Source organism: Onychomys torridus, chromosome 21, assembly GCF_903995425.1.
Source record: "Onychomys torridus chromosome 21, mOncTor1.1, whole genome shotgun sequence".
Classification (NCBI taxonomy): Eukaryota; Metazoa; Chordata; class Mammalia; order Rodentia; family Cricetidae; genus Onychomys; species Onychomys torridus.
Window position 1 is genome coordinate 42,344,549 of NC_050463.1, and position 26,530 is coordinate 42,371,078.

Sequence of the window (26,530 nt, forward strand, 5' to 3'; positions counted from 1 at the left end):
TTTCATATGTTGAACCATCCCTGCATCTGTGGGATGAAGCCTACTTGGTTATGGTAGGTTTTTTTTTTTTTATGTTTTCTTATATTTGGCTTACCAATATTTTATTGAGTATTTTTGCATCAATGTTCATGAAGGATCATGGTCTGTAATTCTTCCTTTGTTGCATTCTTGGTGGTTTGAGTGTCAGGATAACTGTAGCCTCATAAAAAGAATTTGGCAATGTTCCTTCTGTTTCTATTATGTGGAACAATTTGAAGAGTGTTGGTATTAATGGCTGTTTCTATTTCCTTAAGGGCAATAAGTCTATTTAAATTGTTTATCTGGTCTTGATTTAATTTTGATATGTGGTACCTGTCAAGAAAACTGTCCATTTCTTTTGTATTTTCTTGGCAAGGAACAAGAAAATATTTTTATTTAAACTAAAGAGACTGAGGAATGTTAACTTTTTTTTTTAAATAATTTTTTAACTGCATCTTGAGCCTAGATAGAAAAAAAAAAACAAACTTCTTTATGTCTACACAAGCAGTTCCATTTCTGTACAAAAGTTTCATTTGTACTCAAAATAGTTCATGAGTCACCACAATTAATAAAACATATATGCATAACAAAACAATTCAGAAGTCATCACAGGTAATAAAGTCTATATGCGCAAGTGAATTGTCCCATTTCTGCAGTCTGAAAAGTTCAAAGAGTCAGTTCTGGTACCAGTCTTCATGTTCCACAGACAACCCAAGATCAGGCCCTGGCTAGTCAGCCGCCCCAAAGTCTTCATATAGCTGTCCAAGTCATCAGTGAACAGCTCCAAATATGAGAAGTTCCATTACCAAAACTTTTTGCGGTTCCCCTTGCATTCAACCCAGTTCAAACCAGCGTCTCTGAAGCCCCACTCTGAGCCACAGAGGCGTTTTCAGTTAGCCTTGCCCAGGCCATTTGCTGTAGGGCAAAAGCTGTTAGCTGGTCAAAGACCTCTTTGCATAGCCAGCACGAACCAACAGCAAACAAACTGGGCAGCCTTTGCTGCTGGCTCCGTTCAGCTTCCACAGTCCTGGATTGTCTGTGCCTCTGTCACTGGCATGTCCACCCAGGACTCGCTGTGAGCTACGGCTCTCATTCAGCAACACTGGGTCTGGGAGTAAACCCAGTCTTGGACAGTCATGGCCGCTGCACCCCCACCTGCTCTGCCGGGGCAACACAGCCAAATGCCATCCCAGGGCAACTCCGTGGCTCAGCCTCATCCTGCTGCTGGGTGCTCAGGCTGGCCTAGGTTCCTGTGTCTCAGCCAATCAGCCTGGAGCACAGCTCTGCCTCACTTCAGCTTTGCTATTCCATGCAAGGGCGTGTCTCAGCTGCTTGTCCAGCCGCTGCTTCTCTGCCCTGGGTGGCAGCCTCTCTGAAGGGTGTTTGATGCTCGTTGCTGCTCTCTGTTAGTGTTAGCCTCTCCTGCGGTGTCTCTGCTGGGCTCTGGCGCCAGGGACTCCAGCTCTTGGTGACAGGCCTGCTCTAGCTGCTTGGGTCCCAAGTTTCTGCTGCTGCTCTCTAAGCCACACATTCAGGCTCTACCTTGCATACTCCAAAGTCTACCCTGCTGCATATTCCAGGCTCCACCCTGCATAATCCAAAGTCTACCCTGTATACTCCAGGCTCCACCCTGCATAATCCAAAGTCTACCCTGCATACTCCAGGCTCCACCCTCCATAATCCAAAGTCTACCCTGTATACTCCAGGCTCCACCCTGCATAATCCAAAGTCTACCCTGCCTACTCCAGGCTCTACCCTGCATAATCCAAAGTCTACCCTGCATACTCCAGGCTCCACCCTCCATAATCCAAAGTCTACCCTGCATACTCCAGGCTCTACCCTCCATAATCCAAAATCTACCCTGTCTACTCCAGGTTCTACCCTCCATAATCCAAGCTCTATGCTGCATACTCCAGGCTCTACCATGCATATTCCAGGCTCTACCCTGCATATTCCAAGCTCTATCCTGCATACTCCAGGCTCTACCCTGCACACTCCAGGCTCACCAGCCAGGAAGCTTCTGGGTGATTCTTTTGTCTCTACCTCCTATCTCATTTTAGGAGCTCTGGGTTTACAGATGCTGGCTACCCTATCCAGTTTTTTTTTTTTTTTTTTTTTTTTTTTTAATTCCAGGTCATCAGGCTTGTGTGGCTATTGCTTTTACCCACTGAGCCATCTCCCTGTTCCCCTTTTGTTTTAAACCATAACAATAGCTGGAACCCAGCTGGATCTCTCTTTTGTATCCACATCCACTGCCCTCTTTAACGTGCTTGAAACTTTAACCTGTCAAGTGTTTATCTATATTGAAGAAAATGGTCAGAATGTCTTCACGTATAGGCTGAATTTTCTAGCAGTTTTGTTAATTAAATGCCAAAAGACCTTTCCAAGTTGCAGAGCAAACGCTCTCTAAGGTGTTGTACGGTGTCTCCGGTAGATTTAAAAGAGCTGCTCAAAAAGGGAAGTGGTTCCGGAGCTCATGAATTCTGGCGACGAAACTCTTCATTACACTCCCTGAAAGATGCTTCACGTCAGATCTAACCCAGTTCCTCCCCGCTGTTATCATTTGGCTTGGCTTGGTTTCATTTCATTTCCATTTGGTTTGATAAGGATTTCAGCTAGGAGCTCAAGATGAATTTACCTATTATTCTTCTGAAATCTGTCTGTCTGTCCACCTGTGTGCATATATTATTGTTAAAGTAAGATCGGTCAATAAGTTAAATAAGTTGTCTGTAATCCTAACCTTTGTTACTTTAACTTTAATCATAAGTTTTTTGTTTTTTGTTTTTTTTTTTCTTCAAGAGAGGGTTTCTCTGTGTAGTTTTGGCGCCTTTCCTGGAACTCACTCTGTAGCCCAGGCTGGCCTCGAACTCACAGAGATCCGCCTGGCTCTGCCTCCCATGTGCTGGGATTAAAGGCGTGTGCCACCACTGCCCAGCTTCCCTTCCATTTTTATAGCACACATTTTGCATGATTGCATTCCATGTATACAGTAGTTAAGATTTTTGTTAAAGTCTCCATTCGATCACAGTTTCCAAACACCTAGGAACCCAAAGTAATCCAGTGTCCATCAATGTCCATTCTCACTGGGGAGCCCTAAATGCCACATGAGTCTGCTCTGACTCCCATGTAACTGCCAGAATTTGGCAGCCCCCACTGCTGATCTAATTGTCTTCATTTCTTGGCTTTCTATGCTGCCGCTGCTGTGGATGTGGATGTTGAGTCCCTTTTCAGGGTTAATCTTCAGAATCTGGAAACAGTACAAATAAAGCTTGCAAGGATTTAAAACAATGGTTTCCAACTGGTCCTCCCCGGGCCTCTGGGGTTTGCCTAGGAAAGTCTCTCCCTCCTGCATAGCAGCAGGCAAGGTGGCCTAGAGAGGGCTCAGTTCCTCTTCTCTATGGTCATCGCACTCTGATTTGCTCGGTCATGTACTTCGGACATTGTTTCATTATTCAGTGAAAGGTCCTGGTGGCTAAATGATAAGATGAGAGATTGAAATTTGATGTCCACTATACAAAAGCTCCCTTTACAGATATTATAATTTCTCTAAGACAAGGAAGTGAGCACCAGATTTCCACGTCTGATGGCTTCCTATTAGGACTATAACTATAATCTATATACTATATAAATATATAAATCTATATAAACTATAAAGGAAATACAAATTTAGAAAAATGTACAAAATTCTGCTTTCTCCAAAGAGAAAATACAAAGAAACCTGTTTCATATTCTCCAGAAGGTTAGTTTTACTCTAGGAGGGAACTAACTGAGCTAAGGTCACACAGGGAGGTAAGATGGGGACATGGATCCCTCTGTCATCTTCTACCTTGTTCCCAAATGCTCATCACAGCAGCCAGCAGCTTCTTTGAAGTACCCTGCCGTCATTCTATTCCTGACTAGGAAAAACATGTTTTATTCCTCTCCAAACTAAACATATGTCATGATAACAAACAAAACAACAACAAAAACATTCTTTTTATCCTAAATGTCTCTGCCTTCCCCCTCAACAGACATGCTTGCTTTGTGTAGCCCTGGCTGTCCTAGAACTTGCTCTGTAGACCAGGCTGGCCTTAAACTCCTTGAGAGACGCCTGCCTCTGCCTCCCTGAGGACTGAGATTAAAGGCGTGTGGCACCACAACCCATGGCTTAAAAGTGGTATTTCTGAAGAAGGTTTTTAAGAAGGATCAATGGTAATAAAGATGGGCTTTAGGAAGATTTTTCCCTTGAACCTGTGGGTTGCAGTTTAGTCAAGAAAGGGTATGTTGAGCATGGTATAACTTCCACGTCAGCCACACACTAGCAGAATTTGTAGCTAATTGACAATGAATGGCCTAATGGAAAAGTTGCAGACTGAAGTGGAGAACCAGATAGACATTTACTTGAAGACAAACTAGGAGACTTGAGAAAGGCATACCGTGCCACCAGAGGACAGAGGGGGAACAGATCTTGCATCTAGGTTCTGGAAACGGAGGGCCACAGAAAGGCTAGGACAGCACATATTGCAACAGGTGGTGTTTTAATGGGCTGTAAAGAATGACTGGTTTTCCTGCCAGCCCAGATGGGGTGTGGAGTTTTCCAACAGATGGAAATAGTGTGATTAAAGGCATGGAGATTAGAATAGAAAGGACATGTTTGAAGAACAACAGGAAGTCCAATGTAGACAGAGCACTGAAAGTCTGTTGGGAAAACGGAGAGGGGGGCTTGAATGGAAGGCTGGTTTGGTTAGATGATGCTAAGTATACTTGCCAAGCTTAAGGCTGGAGGCTCATCCTTGGAGCTCACATCCAGACAGAAGAGCTCAAATTCCTTCCATAAATGGGAACTGAACAGATGAGAACTTCAGGCACTCCACTGAAGAGGTCTTCAGTGGGTAAGGGATCCTGGAGAGATGCCACAGCTGGTTTGGTATTGATCTTTAACTGATGCATCCAGTGACCCGCCATTGTGTTCAGTACCAGGCAAGCCATAGCAAGCAACCTTGTGGGTTTTGAGTAATAGTCTCCAAGACAGTAGAAGGATACCCTGCTAAGGTGAGATTCCTGGGGGCAGAGCCTGAGCCTTACTGAGTATTGTGACCAAGCACCTAGCCTTATGTTGAGCCAGGGGTTTGGGTACCGCATGAGCATCAGGGGTAGATGATGATCTTGTAAAGGAAGAACCAGGCAAGCCAAATCTAGGCAGTGAGGGGAACATAGGGAGTCCAGATAGTGTACAGTGGTCAAGGAAGAGAACAAGGAAATGGGGCATGATCGTGGAGCATTCAGGTGTCACCAGTCACCCTGGGAAAGATCTTTCTTTCTATCCAGAGACTGGGTGGTAAAGAGTTAAGGAGTGAGGGATGGAGAGAGGAAGGAAGGCTGAGCAGTGTAGTAACAGCTTAAATAAATTTAGCACGTCTTCTTTCAGTGTTGAATATTCTTTTTGAAGTCAGTGATGGGATATAATTGAACTGGGTCAAATAGATATAATTAAGCTGGGTCAAAACATAATGCAAAATTAGATACATCTGTCCTTGGGTTCCTCAGTGGCAAAGATCTGATTTAAATTCCTGTTGACCTTTTCAGTGAGTTCTACAATTTATGCTCCTATTTTCCCACAGACCCTTAACATCTTCTTCTTTTTTTCATTGTATCTTTTATCCCTTTACATTTTTCTCCCTTTGCCTCTCCTGTCTCCTTACTAGGCCTCACTTTCCTCTTTGAAGGCCAGGAAGCAGGGTTGTAGTGGGGAAGATTAATGAATGTCCCTTCAGTGAGTGATGGTTTGAAGGACATTGTGCAAGTATGGCTAAAACCCTAGTGTAGGTAGGAGCCTCCACAATGGCCCCTAAGGTGGGCAGCAGGCAGCAGCCTTCCACACAAGGGGCTGCTTTGATTCCCAGGCTGGAGTAATTAGAAACATCTGAAGAACTCTCTTTTATAAAGGGAGCTAAGCTTCACCCCCAAAATCTGACTCCGCGGTCTAGTCCCTAAGGATTTGGTTACCCCCACCTTTCTGGTTGCTTCCAGTGCTCAGCCAGTTTGGTTGCAATCTTTAACTGATGCATCCAGTGACCCGCCATTGTGTTCAGTACCAGGCAAGCCATAGCAAGCAACCTTGTGAGTTTTGAGTAGTAGTCTCCGAGACAATAGAAGTGCAAGTAGCTTAGCGGGGGTATGGTGGTCACATGACTGTGATCTCAGAACTCAGAAACTAGAAGAAGGAGGCAAATCCAGACTTTATAGTAAGCTTACTGATAGCTTAAGTTACAAAGTAGCATCCTTTCTCTCTGTTTTTTTCTCTTTCACACACACTCACACAGGCATGCACATGCACAGGCACACACAACAAATAATGATAAATATCTTGAAGTATTCAAAAGCACCTCACTTGGGAGGAAGTTTTTGTCTACTAGGAAACATTTTGCCCTATCAAAAGATGGCTCTGAGATCTGAGCAGACATTTCTCCACCCAAAGTCAGGTATCCGTGGGAAAGGAATATTCAGTGTCATCAACCAGGAGAGAAGTGCAAGGCAGAAGTACCATGAGAGAATGCCCAGCAGGGCAGCTGTCATCAAAGTGAAATTGATAAGCGTGCTGTTGAGACTAAGAAGAAATTGGAATGCTCGGGCAAGTTGGGAATTGCATCTGCTTTGAGAGACAGTCTGAAGTGCTCAAGGTTGAGGTTCAAGTTACCATATAATCTAGCTCTTCCTGTATATGTCCAAGAAAATGAAAACATACACATAAAACTTATATTTGAGTACTATGTGGGACATTATGCATTATGGCTGAAAAGTACAATCCAAATGCTCATGAACTGATGAATAGGCAAATAAAATGTGGTCTATACATTCCATGGAATATTAATAATCAATAAAAGATGTGAATTGCTAAAACATGCTACAGTAGAGACAAGCCTTGAAACCATTAAGCTAAGGGAAGGAAGCCAGTGAGGGAGACTGCCTATGGACTCTACTTGCATGGAGTGTTAGAGAAGGCAGATCTGTGTATAGATAGAGACAGGAAGACCAGCTGTTCTGCACTGTCTTGGAGATGGTTGCCCCCTGACTCACTTGAATCAGCCCCATGTTCCCCATGTTGGCTCCTGTAGACACTCTGTCTTGACCGTGCTTCAGAGGCCACGTCCCTTGGCTCTCATACTACCATGGAATGCTCCTGTGGACAGCCACTGCCTCTGGCTCTCATAGGACCCAGAGTGTGAGACTATTTACAACCTGAGCTTTCTACTGTGCTTTCAGGTAGACCTAAGGCCCCACACCCAGGGTATCTTCTTAGTTTTGCTTCCTGCTCTCCATTCTTTCTTGTCAGCATTGGGTTCGTGGTACCATGCTGCCAAGTTGACACTGATTCCCTTTCTGCCGTGAACCCCTAGGGCTTCTCTGCTTCCAGGGCAGGACCTGCACATGGGATCATTTGTGAACATGCAAACACGTGGACGTTTCCATTGTTTTTTTTCTTCCCTACATTTGTAGAACCTTCCTTTTCTTGCTTCTCCTCTGCCAAACCTAAATACACCTGTTGCCCCCATTGTCTAGGACAGTTGACTTGCTTTTCTGATTATATTGCACTCAATATACAGCCTTGGCTCCTGCAAGAAAAACAGCAAAGGCTTGGTTTCTATATTGTGTGACATGTTCTCTTTGTTAGAAAGAAAGCATTATTTCTTATAATTTTTATTTGTTTCCACAATAGTAAGGAATTTTGTCACAGAACTATGGATTTACACACAACAAAATTAACATTAATTCTTTTACGCCCTTGAATATATGGTTAGCACATTGAGGTTTCTCCAGTTCCCTTAATTGGATAAATGACTAATCAAGATTGAAACTGCTATACACGTAAAGTTAATCACTTTTAATTTTTTGATATTGTCTGTTCTACCATGAGTTCTATCATTTTATCAGATTTTTAAATGTACAATACACTGTTGTTAACTAGCCAGATCATTGCGCCCTATGTCTAGAACTTACTCATTTTGCATAAAAGAAGCTTCATCTCTGGTAATTAGCGACTATGTTGCCTACCCCCATGGCCCCTGACTCCACACTCTACACCTATTAATTGACATTTTTATGTGCATTGCAGAAGTGAAATCACACAATGTGCCTCTTTCTGTAACTAGTTTATTTCAGCTACTGTAACATCTTCAAGGTTCATCTATTTGTGTGTGTGTATTGCATGTCTTTATTAAATCTGAACACCATTATAATTGTATTTATGCTACTTTCTTATTCTCTGTTCCTTTTAATTCAGTGGTTCTCAACCATCCTCATGCTACGACCCTGTAATACAGTTTCCCAACCACAAAATTATTGCCCTTGCTACTGAATAACTGTAAATTTGCTATTGTTATGAATCAGAATGTAAATATCTGGTATTTCCGATGGTCCCAAGCAACCCCTGAGAAAGGGTCCTACGACCCCCAAAGGAGTTGTGACCCACAGATTGAAAGCCATGGAAAGAGAATGACTGCCTTATAGTTGCTATGATCCAGTTTTTCAAGTGATCTTGAAGGGTGTTCTGAGCACCAGCCACCCTATGGTATAAACAACTGGAGATCTTGTCGTCTGGTTGGGGAGGCCATCTAAGGTGCATTGTTGGCTCAGGCATTACTGTTTGGTGCACTGTCAGCGATTGAACAATGCTGTTTTCTTCTGCTTGGGTATGTTTACCCCATCCCTGGTGCACACTTTCTTGGGATGAAGATTTATGGGAAGTCATGTGCTTCGATTGTTGTTACCTCCTGCGTCTGTCCTCTCGTTGAGCACGGTGGATAATTTCATTGGTTTTGGAGGGCACTAATTGAGTGGCCATAGGCAAAGAATCCTCCTACATTTAAGGATGAAGCAGCTATGATGGTGTGTTCTTGCTGGGGGCAAAGAGACCTGGAAAGATAAGATGTCGCACATTAAAATGAGAGTATTAGAAGGACTTGATCTCTTCTTACAGGCTTTTTAAAAGATGATTTTCATTGGGAAAATGCGATATGAGCAGGACAGAGACAATAGTACAGGAATTGGGTACATCCCAAACAGAGATCAGATACTGTGCTAGTCAGGAGAATGGATCCTAAATTAGGCTAAAGAAATACTCCTTAGTAGGTAGTGGCTGAAACAGCGGAGGAGCTGGAGAGGTGGTTTTACAGTGGGGAGCACACACTGCTCCCCAGAAGCCCCCTACACTTCTCGTGCGGAAGATCCATGTTCAATTGCCTGCACCCACGCTGGGTGGTTCGCAACCACCTGTAATTCCTCTCCAGAGAAACCAGTGCCTCTGGCCTCTGAGGGCTCCTTCAAACATGTGCATATATCCACATACATACACACAGACAGACTCACACACACACACACACACAATTAAAAATTAAGGATGAATTTTTAAAAAATGTTGTTCTTATGAGGCAAATCCATGTCTCATAAATTAATCCAGGGATGATAGTGGATCATTAAGGAAGTGGATTATTAAGTGGGATAATTAAGTGGATAATTAAGGAAATTCTAAAACATCATCCCATCGCTGTACTTACGAAAGGCTTCAGTTTCCTCTTCTTGGGAACAAAGGTTTGTATCGGATTAGCCTGTCTTCTGGGATGCCTTTGTGACTCAGACCCACTTCCTGCCTCAGCTGCTCTCTGCTTGCACCTGTCCTCTGTCAGTCTTGTATCTGCCCAGGGGAAGCTAGAGGGTCTAGCAGAGGGGAAATACATTTCTTTCATTAGATGATCAAATGTCTTTTTCTAGTATGCTTACTCGACCAAGGAGAATAATAAAAAATCAGAGCAGAACAGACCTGCAAAAGCAGTTTATGGATCCAACACAAATACTCAGTGACAAATATGCTCTCGCAGGGCTTGGACAAACAGCTCGGTGGATAAAATGTTTGCCATGCTATTGTGAGGACCTGAGTTCAGATCCTCCAAACTCATGTAAAGCTGGATGTGGTGATGCATGTCTATATCCAGGGCTCTTAACTTTGGAGGTACGGGGATCCTCGGGAGCTCACGGCTGGCCAGCCCGTGTACACAGTGGTGAAGAATAAGAGACCCTCTCTCCAGCAAGGTGGAAAGTGAGAACTGATACCTGAGGTTGACCTCTGGCCTCTGTACATATGTGCCTATACTTATGCGTGTGCACATACACACACGTCTACATAAATACACACAAATGCAGATTTTTTACATTCCATAATATTCTAGCATGCCAGCTTTCTAAGACCTTTAACCTTGTCTAAATTCTCCCTTCATCCCTTCAGGTAGGAACAGACAGGGTTATTATTAACTTCCCTTTCTTGGCCTGAGATCTAATCTGGAGTTTAGAGAGGTTAGCTAGTGTGCCCTCAGGGCGGTATTCATTGTGTGTTAGTTAAGGTGGCATGGGATTTGCTTTCAAAACTCCACCCTTAGAGTACCACATCCACGCAGGAATCCCAGTGGAGCAGATGAAATAGACAACCCTTCACCCACCCAACCCTGATCAGTCCCTGGGGTGATTGTTCCATGGGCTCAGGTATGTGATGACTAATGTCCAAACAAATGTGTCAGCAGGCCCCGCTTACATTTTCCAATGGACCTTTGCAATTTCAAGCTGCTTCTGTAAACAGTGTCTTGCTCTGCTATAGGTCATTACCATTTTGCATCCCCCAAACTTAACACCAGGTAATTATTTATGTCTCTTAGTTTATTTGGAGCACAGGAGGGGTTGGGAGAGTACGGAAGTGGGTGGGAAGATGGGCTGGGGATTTAATTTATGGCTTAGGCAAATCCTTTCTGCTGTTTCTCGCTCCAGTGTTTACCCAGCAGTCATTGGGGCACAGAGATAGCTATACATCCTGATGATGAAATGCCATGGCTGCCTTCAAGACCAAAGGCATCTCATAAATTGTGTCTTCTCCTCAGATTATTTTAGGTTAATTTGCTCCTTTGTCAGATTCTCCTCACAGGCCTAAGTAGGCTGTGGGGAAAGGTTTAGGTGTCCCTGCTGCCTTTGAAGACAGGATGAGGCCTTGGCTGATTTACAGAGATAAAGCCTTTTTGATTTGACAGCCCCTTTGCAGTCTGAGGCCTGCCCTTGTTCCCTGTGGCAGCTTTACTGAAAGTCTTTCTGACAAACAAAGACAACTACTTTCTTCCCATTAGCACAGAGGAATGCCAAGCATTCTGCTTTGAAAAAAAAATATCAAGAGTCCACCACAGAGATACCTTCCACCTAGCCTCCAGTGACACCCAGAATGTTGGAAATTAACATGCACCATCACTAGCAATTACATCCAAAGGAGGAGCAGTCAATATATTCCCTGCCTGCGAACAAAATTAATAGCCTTCATCTTAACTGATAAACGGGTGTTTTATCTATTAAAAATTGTAGACACATGGAATTTAGTGAGTTCTTGACAACAAAAGTGGGTGTGTACAGTCACAATACACACATGATTTACACTTTCCACAGCAGTGAGTCCAAAACGAGCCTTAAATCATCACCTGGATAATGGCTAAGGATACAGGTGTTCCAGACCCTCCTAGAGGTATTGGTTTCTGAAATTGCCTGTGTAAATCACTGGGACTTTAACAGTTCCATTGTCAGATAGGATGAGCACTCACTTTGTGTAGCCATTCTTCTGCATTCACTAAAGTAATTGAAGATGATTAGAAGTTCAGAATGTGAGTCTTAGAAGGAACATCACCCAAGAATTCACTGGCTGCAATTGGAAACAAGGACCCGTTGCCATCATGAGTAGTGATGAGTGTGGGTATGTGTATATGAGCCTATGTGTTCATATGTGTGCACAGTGTGTGAATGTGTATATTCATGTGTGTATGTGTGTTTGTGCATATGTGAATATCTGTTATGTGTGTATGTGTACATCAATGTGATAAATATGTGTGTGTGTGCGTGTGTGTGTGTGTGTGTGTGTGTGTGTGTGTGTGTGTTGTACCATTTCATAAAAAGTCAAGCTTCGTGTTAAAAATAGAAAAGCGAAGAACATAGTTCAGAGTGGCTAGTCACTCAGCAAATGCTCTCAAGGTTGCTGGGGGGAATTGAGCACAGTAACCTTTTCCAGCACTAACTCTTCAGAGTCCCCTTCAGGATGTCATTTCTTGACATCTGAAAACCCAAAAAACTTTTGAAATCTGGTCCGCAGTTGAGTCTGAATGTGGAGAGAGCTGGAAGAGCATCCGGCTCCTCTCAGAGTTGTCCCACAAAGCAAGGCAAGGGCAGTCACGGGGCTGCAATGGTAGATCTCTGGCAGCTTTTCATTCTTCCAGACAGAGCAAATGTCCCAGCAGCTTGCCAGCCACAGCGAGGCCCTGAGCGGTGGGAGATTTAAGTACACATGTTGATGAAGCAGGGTCCGTTTGGGCACAGGTGAATATGGATATCTTAGCAGCAGATACATAACAGTGTACAAGCTCTTTGTGGGAAGGAAACAGGACAGAGTCGGGGGTGGGGTGGGGTGTGTGTGGAACCTTTGTTTATTCCACTGCCTCCTAGTACCCACTGAATTCTGTTTCCTAAATTCTTATTATCTCCATTAAATGTGATGTCCTAAGAGTACTGAATATAAGTGTGTAAGCCCTGTATCCAAAGAGCTCAGAACTCAAAGACAAGCATCCCCAAATGGGGCTAAGAATGAGGTTCCATTAGTAAAGTGGTTGCCTAGCATCCCCAAAGCCCCTGGGTTCCATCCCCAGTATGGCGCACACCTGAATCCCTGGCCCCTGGGAAGCAGAAAGGGGATGATCAGAAATTCAAGACAATCAATGCAATATATAGTGAGTTCAAGACTAGCCTGAAACACATGAGACCCTGTCTCAAAAAAAAAAAAAAAAAAAATCCTGAAACATGTGAAAAGTATATATAAATCATTCCTTCAACTATCTGTCTAGCACATTTTCCTTGAGCCCATATTATATACTAACCAGACACTGAAACAAATATGGTCAGAGAACTATGTCTAGTGGATAAAGTTCTTATTAATTACTTCTGATTTTTTTTTTTTTTTTTTTTTTTTTTACTATGGAATAAAAGTGGGACGAATCATTGGATTCTGTATGGATTCGGGACGATGTTAAATGTCACTTGGGGTTGTACAACTCTTTTCCCACTTGCATCACAAGCTAGGCACTAGAAAAGACACATCCCACCTGCAGCCTGGTCCATATCCAGCCCAGGATAACTGCAAGTGTGACTCAACACCTGTCTAGGTGACAACAGCATGTCACGTTGTCAGAACTTTGGCCAGTCGTGAGATCCGAGCCTCTCAGCTGTCACTCTGCCCTGGGAAGCTGGAGCCACCAGTGATTTGAGTCCCTTGTGAATATTCCACCTTCCGGCCCAGACGGCATGGTGGCCTGTTGGCTGGCATGAGGGGCCTAACTGTTGATTGAAAGAGAAATTGACTTCAGTTCCGTGACAGGAAAGGTGGGCGAAATCAGGTATCCCGTGAGACTAACAAATTACGGCAGAAAATGAGCCAACACATCTCTGAGCCTTGATGGAAGTGGGAGTGATGGATTAGGTTTCTGCACCCCACCTCCTAAACAGGACCACACTACAAACATTCCTAATGGGCAGGACATCTGCCAAAGGAAACAGTTTCCCAGAGAATGAGGCTGGGGATGGACGGTCCTGGTTTATACATCCTCTAGCTGCTAGAACAGCTCCGTCAAGTAGAAAGTGCTCACCCTGCACCCCTAATCCACCTCCTGTGACAGAGAAAGGATACCACCCCGCAAGCCACACATGCAAACTCTCTGTGGTCAAAAGAATGTCCATTTCAGCTTATATAAGAAAATGTCACTTCACCTGCTATGGAGAACAGGGGCTGGTTGTTCCCAGCTGTAGGAACACTTTGAGGCTACCCGCAGGATGTTTATTTTGAAAACACTTAAGAAATTCCTCTGCTATTTTGTGTGAAATAGCAGAAGTGTTGTGAAAACTTTCTCTCTTTGTGTTCCGTGGTCAAAAACAGGATGCCTTTTGGATTTTGTCTGTGTTCTGATAGCCCATTTAATTTTAATTCTGTTTCATGTGACACTGTTCCTTAGTGACTTGTTGGGATGGGACCACATGACAGGGGAGAGTCAACCCATCTCCTTGCCTCCCAAAGCAACCCTCTTTCACAAACAGTTGTATAACTGTGAACCCTCCTTGTATTGGACATGCTTTCTTCTCTAAATACCTCACCTGGGAATTTTCTACCTTATAAACAGTGTGTTCCTGGATTTGAGAGAGTACTTTTTTTTTCTGTAGATTTTTGTTGTTATGTTGTGTTTAAAATTTCATGTGTATGGGTGTTTTAGCTACATGTATGTCTGTGTGCCATATATGTATGTCGTGCCTAAGGAAACCAAGAGGAGGGCCTCAGATCCCTTGGAACTAGAGTTACGGATGACAGTTGGCCACTGTGTGGGTGCCGGGCATCAAATCAAGGTCCTCAGGAAGAGCAGCCAGTGCTCTCAACCACGGAGCCATCTCTCCAGCTCCCGAGTGCCTCATTTTTATTTGCTTTGTAGGCGTTTTGCTTTGCTGTGTTTTGTTTCTCTTGTCTTTTCCTCCCTGCTGCCATTGCAATTCAGAAATTCCTTGCCTGGATTTTCTACCCAAGTGCTCTCTGCAGTGATGGGCTTCCCAGCTCATGGGCGTGCAGACTTCTTTTTATGATGTCCGTATTGCTTTGAGGAAACAAGAAGGGATAGCGTATGAAGTGATTCATATTGTGAGACACCTCAGACTTGTTAATGTCTACCCTGTGTTTGTGGGAAGCAAAGCAGTCAGGGGTAGAGGAGGAATTGGCTGGGCTTCCCCCTTCATTTCCTGGGTCAGCCTCTGATCTCTCTCCCGACATCTCTTTCTCGCTCCTGGCCCAGCTGTGCTCCAGCCAGCCACCTGGCCCTTGGCCACCCTGTCCCCTCCTTGTGGATATACCTCCTTCTATCTCCCACCTCTGCTATCATTCTTTACACCCACTTCTCCAACTCCTTCCAAACCACATTCTTTCCCTAACCCTGACCAGCATGAACCTTGGACCTGCTTATTCCCTAGTTGACATTGTTTCTATTTCCTTGGAAATTACCAATTTCTTTGTCTTTCTGTTTCCTTGGAAACTGCCAAGTTCTTTGTCTTTGGCAGGACCTGGTGAAGAAACTAGTCCACAACTCACTGAGGACATCACTCCTCTGGAGTTTGACAGGAGCTTCATCTCTGGCCATCAACTCTCCCCTTGTGGCCCCGTCTGCGTATGCACTCAGCCAGTGCTCCCTTTACCTGTCTTGTGAATCCATCTATGACACCCCAGAGTCCCACTAGTGATGAAAACGTCACACTTTCGGAGCATCTGCCCTCTGTATTATGGAAAGATTAAGTACAATTGGGGTTGGGTCAGGGCAGTGTCAGAGGTCATGCAACTCTGTCCTTGTGGCTCTGTTAGTTAAGTCAGCTGACAGCATCCCCCATCTCAGGATCTGAGTGCCTGGAAACATAGGTACATGACATGTTGTCTGTCCCTCTCTCCCTGAGCAGTGGTATCACCTTACAGGAAGAAACTAGCCTGATTCAAAGCCCATGTTTCTCATCTGTCCGTCTCCATGAAATGCTTCTGGGGTTAAGAACCTGCCAGGGTTCCAGAGATGCCAGAGCACAAGACCTGCCTAGAGAGCTTAGACAGCACCTTGTGGCTATCAGAATGCTGCCTTTGTTTATGTGAACCTAAGCACAGCACATGTTTCTACCGGTAATAAAAGACCGGCGATAAACAGAGCAGGCGTTTTGACAACGAACTCCCTGTGTGTCTTGGCTGAGAAACTTGTGTGTATACGTCTTACTCCTGCTGACCTCTTTCTTCCTCTGGACTAGCCCCTCTCACTTTCATGGATTTTCTTTTCTAAGAGTATTTCTGTGCACTGATGAATTCCCAGGAGACTCTACCAATGTCTTGGGTCTTAGATGGGATGTTTATGTGTGTCGGGTGCTTTCTGTATGTCACAGTTCTGGAATGATGTGCCGCTACTGTGCACATTAATGACCCGTCTTCTTCTTTATTATTATTACATCCACTTCTTTGGGAGAGGGTGTGCCATGACACACCCATGGAGTTCCTGGGACAACCTTCAGGCGTTGGTTCTTTTCTTCTACTAGGTGGGTCCCATGCATCAAACTCAGGTCATTAGGCTTTGCAGCAAGTGCCTTTTACTTGAAGAATCATCACACCAGTCTCAAATTAAGTGAGTTTTAAAGTTGATTAATATATACAGATATATATATATATATAATATTAATATAAATAATATAAATATATAAAATAAAAGAACTTTATATAAAATGGGCTTTTTTCTTTTCATCTATACTTGTCTGCACATTTTCAATGATGGAAAAATAGCCTGCAATTTTTCCTCTTAAAAAGCATACACGCTATACAGTGTTTTGGTTTTACAAGATCAAGAGAGCTATGGAGCTGCATGTTGGGAAGGATTCATATCTTTATTGACAGCACTGTTTGCCACATTTGAAGATGGCTAAGGTGATGCCTTTTATGTTATGGATTTTGACCACCTTGGAAGCAATAGCTTTAAGGAAGAATAAACACAATGAAAGGGTCGTTAAAATGAAGTTGGCTCCTCCAAACTAATGCTTACCCCTCCTATTACCCAATGTGAACATAAGGCATACAAAAATGCATTTTATGTGAATAAATTAGCAAATGAACACTTAGGACGACTGATCATACTAGGTTGAATCTGCACAAAAAGATTGTTGGGTGCTTTGAACGAAGCCACTGGGCAGAAGCTGTGTTCAGTCTCCTCACCTGACAGCTTGTAGAGTTGCAGAGTAACTTCCAAAGCTGGAGGAAGAGAAGGGGCCGCTTCGCTGGGAGAACTGACTGTCTATGGACTTTGAGAGCCATTGGGAAACACCAGCCTCAGTTTCTCTTGGTTTCTTTGTCACTTAGATGCCCAGCCTACAGAAGGAGAGCGAGAGATATGGAACCAGATCAGTGCTGTCCTCCAAGATTCTGAGAGCATCCTCACAGACCTGCAGGCTTACAAAGGCGCAGGACCAGAGATTCGAGATGTAAGTCAATGGCAGCACCGAACTGACCAAAACCCTTTGGGGAGAAGGAAAAACCTTACACATACGCCGAGTGCGTGTGCATGCTCATGCCCGTGCACAAGCGCGCGCGCGCGCGCACACACACACACACACACACACACACACACACACACACACACACTTCTATGAAATTTACCCTGCCTCTGCCCCTGTCCTCATGAGAACATACCACTGTCAGGATGCTACTGAGGAAAAGTCTATTAAGAGATGGCATTTCTGCTTCAAGGTCACCATAATTATAGAAATTATTACAGACTGTCAAGGACACAGTGTACCACTGAAAAGGCATAATAGCCACAGCCTCCATTCTTTGAAATGAGCAGTCTTTAGATGAATCAAGTGCTAATGGAGAGAGCTAAGTCTTCCAATTCCGATTTTGTCTTTAACCCAAGAACACAACAGCAAGTGAGACTAGACAAGATCTACCTGGGACCCATTAGCTTTATGTTCAAGTGTTGAAACTGCCTTTGAGAATGAGTTCTTTGGGGAATCGTCCAGATAATCATTGTCAACTGAGGTGGTTCTAATCCTCAAAGCACATTAGGGATTGCATTTTTTTCTTTTTAAACTAAAATCATTCAGGGTAATTTGGTGTGAGCTAACTAATTTTCTTAAACTGAAAACTCATCATCACCCCCTTTTTCTCCTGTGTAGGCCATTCAAAATCCCAATGACATTCAACTTCAAGAAAAGGCTTGGAACGCGGTCTGTCCCCTGGTTGTGAGGCTGAAGCGGTTTTATGAATTTTCCATCCGGCTTGGTGAGTGAATGCTAGAGTTACCATGTCCCACATGGCACTTCTTTTATTTTTATTTTTATTATTTTTATTGTTATTATTATTATTATTATTATTATTATTATTATTATTATTATGCCAGTTGAGAGAGTAGAGGGAACAGCTCTACATGTTGGAAAATATCCCCCACTTGCATATTATGAGGATATTCACAAGCAACTTCCATCATTCTTCTTTCTTTTGATCTACCACGTGCTTCTTTCTCTGAAAGTCATTGATTGGCACATGGAGGGTTTCTTCTCTCTCATGGTGTCATGACACTCTGTCACTGTGTTCATCTGTGCCCAGCTCTTCAAAGCCTACTGATAGCATTTCTTTGAGACTTCTTTGTTGTTGTTCTATATGGGCCTGTGTGCTGAGTCTAGGGACACCATTGCATAGAAGCACTTTCAGAGGCCAGAAGAGGGTGTCAGATCCCTTGAAACTGGAGCTACACATGGTTGTGAGCTGCCATGAGGGTGCTGGGAACCAAATGCTGGTCCTCTCTAAGAGGAGCAAGTGCTCTTAATTGATGAGCCATCACTCCAAACTGGTCTTGGTTTTTTTTATCTATCATCTATCTATCTACTATCTACTATCTATCTACTATCTATCTATCTATCTATCTATCTATCTATCTATCATCTATCTATCTACCTATCTATTCTTTCTTTCTCATACATTGCATCCTGACCACAGTTTCCCCTACCTCCCTCCCTTCCTTCCCTCTCCCCCAGATCCACCCCTCTGTCTCCCTTCAGAAAAGAGCAGTTATCAACCTCTCAGGGTTATCAACTGAACATGGCATAACAAGTTACAATAAGACTAGGCAGAAATCCTGATATCAAGGCAGGATGAGGCAACCCAGTAGAAAGAAAAGGGTCCGCAGATCAGGCAAGAGAGTAGGAGACACCCTCACTGCCATGTTAGGAGCCTGACAAGATCACTAAGCCACACAACCATAACATATATGCAGAGGACCTCAGTGAGACCCATACAGGCTCTGTGATTGTTGCTTCAATCTCTGTGAGCCCCTGTGAGCCCTGCTTAGGTGATTTAGAGGGCTGTGTTCTTATAGTGTCCTTGACCCATGTGGTTCCCATAATCCTTTCACCCCCCTCTTCCATGGAGTTCCCTAAGCTCTGCCTAATGTTTAGCTGTGGGTCTCTGCATCTGCTCCCATGAGTCGCTGGATCAAGTCTCTCTAATGACAACTGGAATAGTCTCCAGTCTATTGGTCTCAGTTGTTAATGAAAACTAAGTTGGAGGATAGAATTTATCCAATGCTATGGTTTCCCCACCCCCAAAAAAACACAATTAGCTGGATGCAAAATGTCAGAAAATAAACTTGGCATTTTTACTTGAGCTCTAAAAACAAAAATAAAGCTGCACAGAAACAGCATGACTCTGCAGAAGCTGGAGTGGAGGCAAATGAGGTTGACAGCCTGGCTCCCTGCCACCATCAGTATGGTGTAATCGAAGCCAGTGCTTGGGGTTTCATTTGTTAATATAGTATATTTAGAGTGGAAAAGGTAGTCAGCAACTTCTGCTTTAATCTGCCTCTAAAATGAGTGCCATATTTTAAGAGGAAAACCTAAATTAAAACCATGACTGTGATATTGAGAAGGACTTGTTGTTAAGACCAGCTAAGGAGATGGTACAAACTGATTTCACAAACAAAGAAGGTTGCCTCAGGTGCTCAGGCAGCAGAGCAATTAAATTCTCTGTTTCCTCGCATTTGTATGGAGTGAGCTGAAATTCCAACCTGAGAAAGAATTTGCATCTTGTGAACTATCCTGTCTTTTCAGTAACTAGATTTTTACCATCTAGTGCCAACACCAACAGTAGTCCTAGTCAATACAGGAAGTAATGAACATATCTACCTTTTAAATAAAACTTTATTTATAAAAACAAGCAGTGGGCCAGATTTGGCTTATGGGTCATAGTTTCATCAACTCCTGCCATAGAAGATTGGTTAAATGACTTTGCTCTTAAAAGATATAGGGAAGCAAAAAGAGTGGGGAATGATTAGAAATTTGCAAATGGGAGGGATGAGATTATTGTAAGAACAATGACTAAGGTAAATGTGGTAGGTAAGGTAGATTTGTAGCAGAATATCCTGGGGATATAGAAACAGAGAAGCACGCTTGAAGAAGACCAGAATTTCCACCGTGTTAAGCAGGTGACTTAACCCATGTGTCCGGGGCTCTTGGATATGTGTGTGGAGATCAGAGACTGACCGTGGGGTCTTTTGTTGCTCACTGACTGGTTAAACTATCCAGCCCCATAGATCCCTGACTCTTCCATCCCTGTCCTCATGCCCACCTTCAAAGCTAGGGTTACATGTCTGTACCCCAATGCCTGGGCAATTTTTGTGGGTGCCATAGGCATAAAGTAAGTCCTCATGTTTGCACAGCAGACATTTCACTGATTGGCGCCTTCTCCTCAGCCTGCTCATCTCAGCTTGAATCATTCATGGTTCTCAGGCACACAAGCTCCATACATGTATTCATGGTTTTCTACAAGGCTCAGGAAGTGAGATTACTAAGTGAACTGGGCTTAGGAAACATTGGGGAAAGGGAACAGCCATGCAGGTGGCCTCTGAGAATGTCAACTTGTACCCGGGCACTGTGCTACTTAAGCATGTCTCTGGTCTCCCTAAGTATATCTCTGTCTCCCCCTGACTTTCAGAAAAAGCTCTTCAGAGTTTACTGGAATCTCTGACATGTCCTCCCTACACGCCGACCCAACACCTGGAGAGGGAGCAGGCTCTGGCAAAGGAATTTGCAGAAATCTTACATTTCACCCTTCGATTTGATGAGCTGAAGGTCAGGCCACATGTGCTGTGGAAGTTGAACTGGGTAGCACCATTGTAAGGTTCTTCTGCTAAGGCTGTAGGGTCCGGGTGGGAGAATCAGATGGAAAACCTTCCCCAAGGAGGCTTATAACATGGTGAATATTTGCATTCCACGTGGTGCAGTCAGAGCTGGCTAAGAGGGTGACTTGCATGTGGAAATTTGAAATCTGTCAAGTGAGTGCAGAGAAACCCCATACAAGTGTCTTCTTTTCCACACTGGGCAAATGTGCTTTCCCAGAAATACTGCCCACAGTAAAAATGGGACATATTTCAGAACACTGGAGTTATAGCCTCTTATTTTTTTTTTTTAAGATTTATTGTATTTATTATGTAAAGTGTTCTTTCTGCAAGGTTGCCATATACCAGAAGAGGGCGTCAGATTTCATTATAGATGGTTGTGAACCACCATGTGGTTGCTGGGAATTGAACTCAGGACCTCTGGAAAAGCAGACAGTGCTCTTAACCTCTGCGCCATCTCTCCAGCCCCCAGCCTCTTAATTTTAATGGTTGCTCCAGCTCTTGAATGACAAAGAGACGTCCTGCCATATTTACAAACACTCTTGTCTGGGCTCCCTATGTTGTCTCCGTCACCTGTTTCTGGAAGGTGACCTTCTTTCTTCTCTCCCAAATTTCAGATGAGGAACCCAGCTATCCAGAATGACTTTAGTTACTACAGAAGAACAATAAGTCGCAACCGTATCAACAACATGCACGTGAGTCCCTGCATCTCCCTGGCTGGGGCCGCCCTCTCTCCTTGGCTGCTTTGCCTTCTGCGACTGGCAGGGGCCAGAGAGAAGGCAGCGTGCTTGTCTGGAACTTGGGTTTGGAGACCATGACTGTCTTTTTATAACTGTCTCTTCTCTTGTTTTCATCAGCTAGACATTGAGAATGAAGTGAATAATGAGATGGCCAACCGGATGTCCCTGTTCTATGCAGAAGCCACGCCGATGCTGAAGACGCTTAGTAATGCCACGATGCACTTTGTCTCAGAGGTAAGTGCCGTCCAGCGAGCGGCACAGAGTGGCCTTTCTCCACCGCGCGTGCGTGCGTGCATGCGTGCTAGGAGGGCTAATGCGTGTTTGTGTCTCTCCCCTCAGAATAAAACCCTGCCCATAGAGAATACCACAGACTGCCTCAGTACAATGACCAGCGTCTGCAAGGTCATGCTGGAGACACCGTAAGTGAAACCGTGGTGGGGGGGATAGGGGCGTGGGGGGGGGGGCATGGCTAAGCTCCCACCCCTGGGGACCTGTTGAGATGTGTTGATAATGGCATGGCCTCCTTCAGATGTCACATTAAAGTTTCCATGTACAGTATTTGAATCAGTTTCAGTAGAAACTCGGGGTGGTCTGTGTCCATGCTATATCCATTTCACAACTGAAATAGCTGAGGCCCTGATGGGTTGATTGGCTTCTCAAGGGTTTTACCGCCAAGAAAGTGGTTCTCAACCTTCCTCATGCTGCAACCCTTGGATACAGTTCCTCATGTTGTGGTGACCCCCCAACCTTGAAATTATTTTCAGTGCTACTTCGTAACTACAATTTTGCTACTGCTATGAGCTCTGATGCCAATGTCTGATAGGCAGGATATCTGATATGCTACCCCTGTGAAAGGGTTGGATGACGCTCCCCCCAGAGGGGTCATGACCCACAGATTGAGAATCACCGCTATAAGCCATGCAAAGAAATGGAGAGATGGTCTAGATGTGTGGGTATTATTATCCTCAATATACTGTAGAGATCTGAGAGGTGTAGAACCAAGTGTAGCAATGGCAAGACCTCTATAAAAGTAATTCCCCCAAAACTCTCTTCGCCCTCTGTTTCTTCATTCCTAAACTGGTTGCTAGGTACTTAAGAGGAAGGATGATGGGGTCATTAAGGATGAAAGACACAGCTACAGGGCAAGGTTGGGGATGTTTAGTCTGCACTGCTCACTGTGACTATGAATGAATGACCTGGCCTCTCTGGACCTTCCTTGTATTCTGTCTCCAGTAACGTTCCCATAATACCATCTGCTCTGTAGGGTATTTGGGGGTCCAAAAGTGTCACAAGCACCTTACAGCAGCTGACTGTCTTCAAATATAAAATGACTTTTTTATCCTTTTATATGTTTGCATGTATGTTTGTGTGTGGTGTTTGTGTGTGTGTGTGTGTGTGTGTGTGTATTCATATTCATATGCATGAGGGTTCACATATTTGCAGATGCATTTATATATGCATGTATGCCCCCCTCCGTGTGTGTGTGTGTGTGTGTGTGTGTGTGTGTGTGTGTGTGTGTGTAGGCTAGAGGTTGACTGTGGGTGTCTTCCTTAGTTGCTCTCTGACATGTATATTGAGGTAGGGTCTGTCATTTGAATCCAGATTTTGCTGATAGGACTAGGCTGGGTAGTCAGCTTGCTGCAGGCATGCTCTGTTGCTGCCTCCCAAGAGCTGGGATTGCAGGTGGGCGGCTGTCTTAGGGTTACTATTGCTGCAATGAAACATTATGATCAAAAGTAAGTTGAGGAGGAAAGGGTTTACTGCTCTTACACTTCTGGATTTTAGTCCATCAATGAAGGCAGTTAGGACAGGAATTCAAGCAGGGCAGGAGCCTGGAGGCAGGAGCTGATGCAGAGGCCATGGAGGGGTGCTGCTTACTGGTTTGCTCCCCGAGTCTTGCTCAGCCTGCTTTCTTTTTTTTGTTGTTGTTGTTTTGTTTTTGTTTTTTTCAAGACAGGGTTTCTTTGTAGTTTTGGAGCCTGTCCTTGATCTTGCCCTGTAGATCAGGCTGGCCTTGAACTCACAGAGATCCTCCTGCCTCTGCCTCCCAAGTGCTGGGATTAAAGGCATGCGCCACTGCCGCCTGGCTCAGCCTGCTTTCTTACAGAACCCAGGACCACTAGCTCAGGGATGGTACCACCCACAATGGGCTGGGCCCTCCCCTGTCAATCACTAATTAAGAAAATGCCCTACAGGCGTGCGTATAGCCAGATCTTATGGAGGCATTTTCTCAGTTGATGTTTTTTCTTCTCCAATGATTCTAGCTTCTGTCAAGTTGACATAAAACTAGCCAGTACAACCACCTGGCATATATGTAGGCACTAGGGATCCAAACTCAGTTCCTCTCTTTTGTACAGCAAATGCCTTGCCCCAGTGAGCCATCTCCCCTGCCCCATAAAAGGGTATTAATTTTAAATCTGTCCTTCATATCAAAGTTAAGATTTATTTCAAGACAGAAATAGTAATTGTCTGCATTGTGGGGCCAACTCCTAATGTAATTGATGCTAAAAACGTCTCTAGCATTGGCCTAAATTATTGCAATCATCAGGGCCCCTATCAAGGTAAGTGAGCAAAATTTCACCTCCACAAATAACTCCCAGGTACCTAATTTCTTTGAGCTATCTGCCAATCCAAGTTCATCCTCAGCCTGTGTCTTAACAAAGGAGGTGGCTTCAGCTGGAGACAAGAAAACCGCAGTGTAGAAATGAGCCTGATTCTTTTTCCCTGTAATGAAGCCATTATTCTCTATAATCTTGGACAGCCAGAGGGACCAGCTATAAAATATTCAAGATTGATGGGCAGGGGTTGATGTACATGGTGAGCTAGCTGCAGAAAAGGGAATTTACCGCCCTCTCATTTACCATACTTTTGCACTGAATTGCTAGTTGGATAGATTCAAGGAAAATTATCATCTTGGGTCTTTTCAAGAGCATATTAACCTGGTTGTTGCAGGTCCTGGATGAGTTCTGTGGAGGGTGTGGGGTGGGGGTAGAGGAGTAGCCAGTTGTGGATCTCAGAATGCCTGTGTTTGAACAAGGAAGTGATGCCATGGCTGTGTCTTCTTTTTTAGGGAATACAGGAGCAGGTTTACAAGTGAGGAGACACTCATGTTCTGCATGAGGGTGATGGTGGGGGTCATCATCCTCTATGACCATGTGCACCCCGTGGGAGCTTTCTGCAAGACATCCAAGATTGATGTAAGAACATTCATGTAATGCACTTTCCACATAAAAGCCTATGAATGCCATCTGGTAGACCTTGCTTCTCTTCCTCTGGCCTCCATCCCTCACTGAGCAAGACCTCTCCAAGATGTAGATTTCGGAGATGCATGGCAAGTTTCTTCCTAGCAAGGAGTCTACTCTTTCTCACATGGTGCTGGGATGCTGATCCCCCAGGCCTTAGTGGAGCTGAGCAGAGATGTTCTACCTCCACCCTCACCCCACCTTTCAACCATCCCAGCCCCAGCCTCCCTGTCCATGCACCCTCTGCACCTTCTGTGTGTTATAATGTAAGTAGAGTTGGGAGCTTCTGGGTTACAAGGCACAATGGCCAGAGACCACATGACCTTCCAACTTCTTCTCTTATCACACCTCACCTGCTGCCCCACCAACCATCTTGTCTGTTCTTACTGCAATATCCAAGAGTCTCTCTACTACCTCCTCCTCTAAGGGTAGATTTCTTCCAAACACTATTTAGCTGTAGTTTACCCAGGATCACATTTCCTGTGCCCCACATAAGTAAAGCCTTCCTTCTCCTCTGGTCCTCCCATCATTTACCAATTTGCTTTTTCTAACATTCCCACAGACCCCAGGCTTTTAAGTGTATAGGGACAATGATCAATGCACCTAATGTTCTGGGACCTGGGATACTGTGCCTGATACTCACTAGATGCGCCCACGGAGCATCTATTCAGTGAATGAAATAAAGAAGGAAAACATGGATGCATATGCAGAAACCTTTGGGAGCACCTGCTGTCTGCACTTGCTTTCCTGCTGACTGTAGAATGAACCACTACTGCAGTCCGCCAGCGTTTACCTGCAACACTGTATTAGTTACTTTTCTGCTGCTGTGGTTAACTTCCTTGACGGAAGCAACTTAAGGAAGAGTTTACTTTGGCTCTCAGGGCACAGTCCATCATGGTGGGGAGTCACGGCAACAGGAACTTAAGACAGCCTGGCACAATGCATTCCCATGTAGGCAGCAGAGAGAAATGGCTACTTGTGTTTTGATGGGTGGATGAGCCTAACAAATTAGAACCCCGTGTACTGTGTACTATTTTATAATATATTTCATTTACATAAGAATGTATTATGAAGACCTGGCAATAAATACATTTCTTGTATTCATTGTGGAGGTTTAATGGTTTGGCACTGCAGATCGAGTGTAAATAACTATTAAAAAAAAAAAAAACCACCCCTAAATATCATGTGACTATGAATTCAGTTTAGTGCCTGGTATACCTATGGCATTTTGGTTTACCATAGCCAGCCGTTAACTTGTCACAGAGTCAACAACTAAAATTGTGCTCAGCGAAATGATCCCTTCATACCCTTAACCTTTTCTTTGTGATTTTTCACATGTGTGTGTGTTCACGTATGTTTGTGGGTTGGAATACCCATGCACACACCTGCAGAGGCCAGGGAAGGATTGCAGGATTCCTGTGTCATGACTCTTCCCATCGTTCCTTACAGACAGGGTCTCTCACTGAACCTACAGCTTGCTGATTTGGCTAGGCTGGCTGGCCTGTGAGTTCCTGGGATCCACCTATCTTCACCCAAATGTTCTGGGGTTATGGGCACACGTAACCAGGAATGACATCTGTACATGGCTGTTGAGGATTTAAATTCAAGTCCTCATGTTTGTACAGCAAGTTTTCTTACCCACTGACCAATCTACCCAGCACTTCTCACCCTACTTTATACAAAGCTTGGCTTTCTATGCCACTTACTGAGTCTGTTAAGTTCCCAAATGGGGAATGTGTTGATTTTCTTGGGCATTTTTCCAAGTCTG

General features: G+C 44.2%; 1 protein-coding gene across 1 annotated transcript in view; it reads left to right on the forward strand.

Annotated features, from left to right (window-relative positions):
* Window positions 1-26,530, forward strand: part of Cyria (CYFIP related Rac1 interactor A) — a 114,469-nt gene that overhangs the window by 81,466 nt on the left and 6,473 nt on the right. The window contains exons 4-10 of the mRNA XM_036171424.1: window positions 16,970-17,091; window positions 17,785-17,890; window positions 20,597-20,733; window positions 21,398-21,475; window positions 21,638-21,754; window positions 21,860-21,939; window positions 24,591-24,717. Coding sequence (XP_036027317.1) covers window positions 16,970-17,091; window positions 17,785-17,890; window positions 20,597-20,733; window positions 21,398-21,475; window positions 21,638-21,754; window positions 21,860-21,939; window positions 24,591-24,717 — 767 coding nt within the window. The remainder of the gene's footprint in view (window positions 1-16,969; window positions 17,092-17,784; window positions 17,891-20,596; window positions 20,734-21,397; window positions 21,476-21,637; window positions 21,755-21,859; window positions 21,940-24,590; window positions 24,718-26,530) is intronic.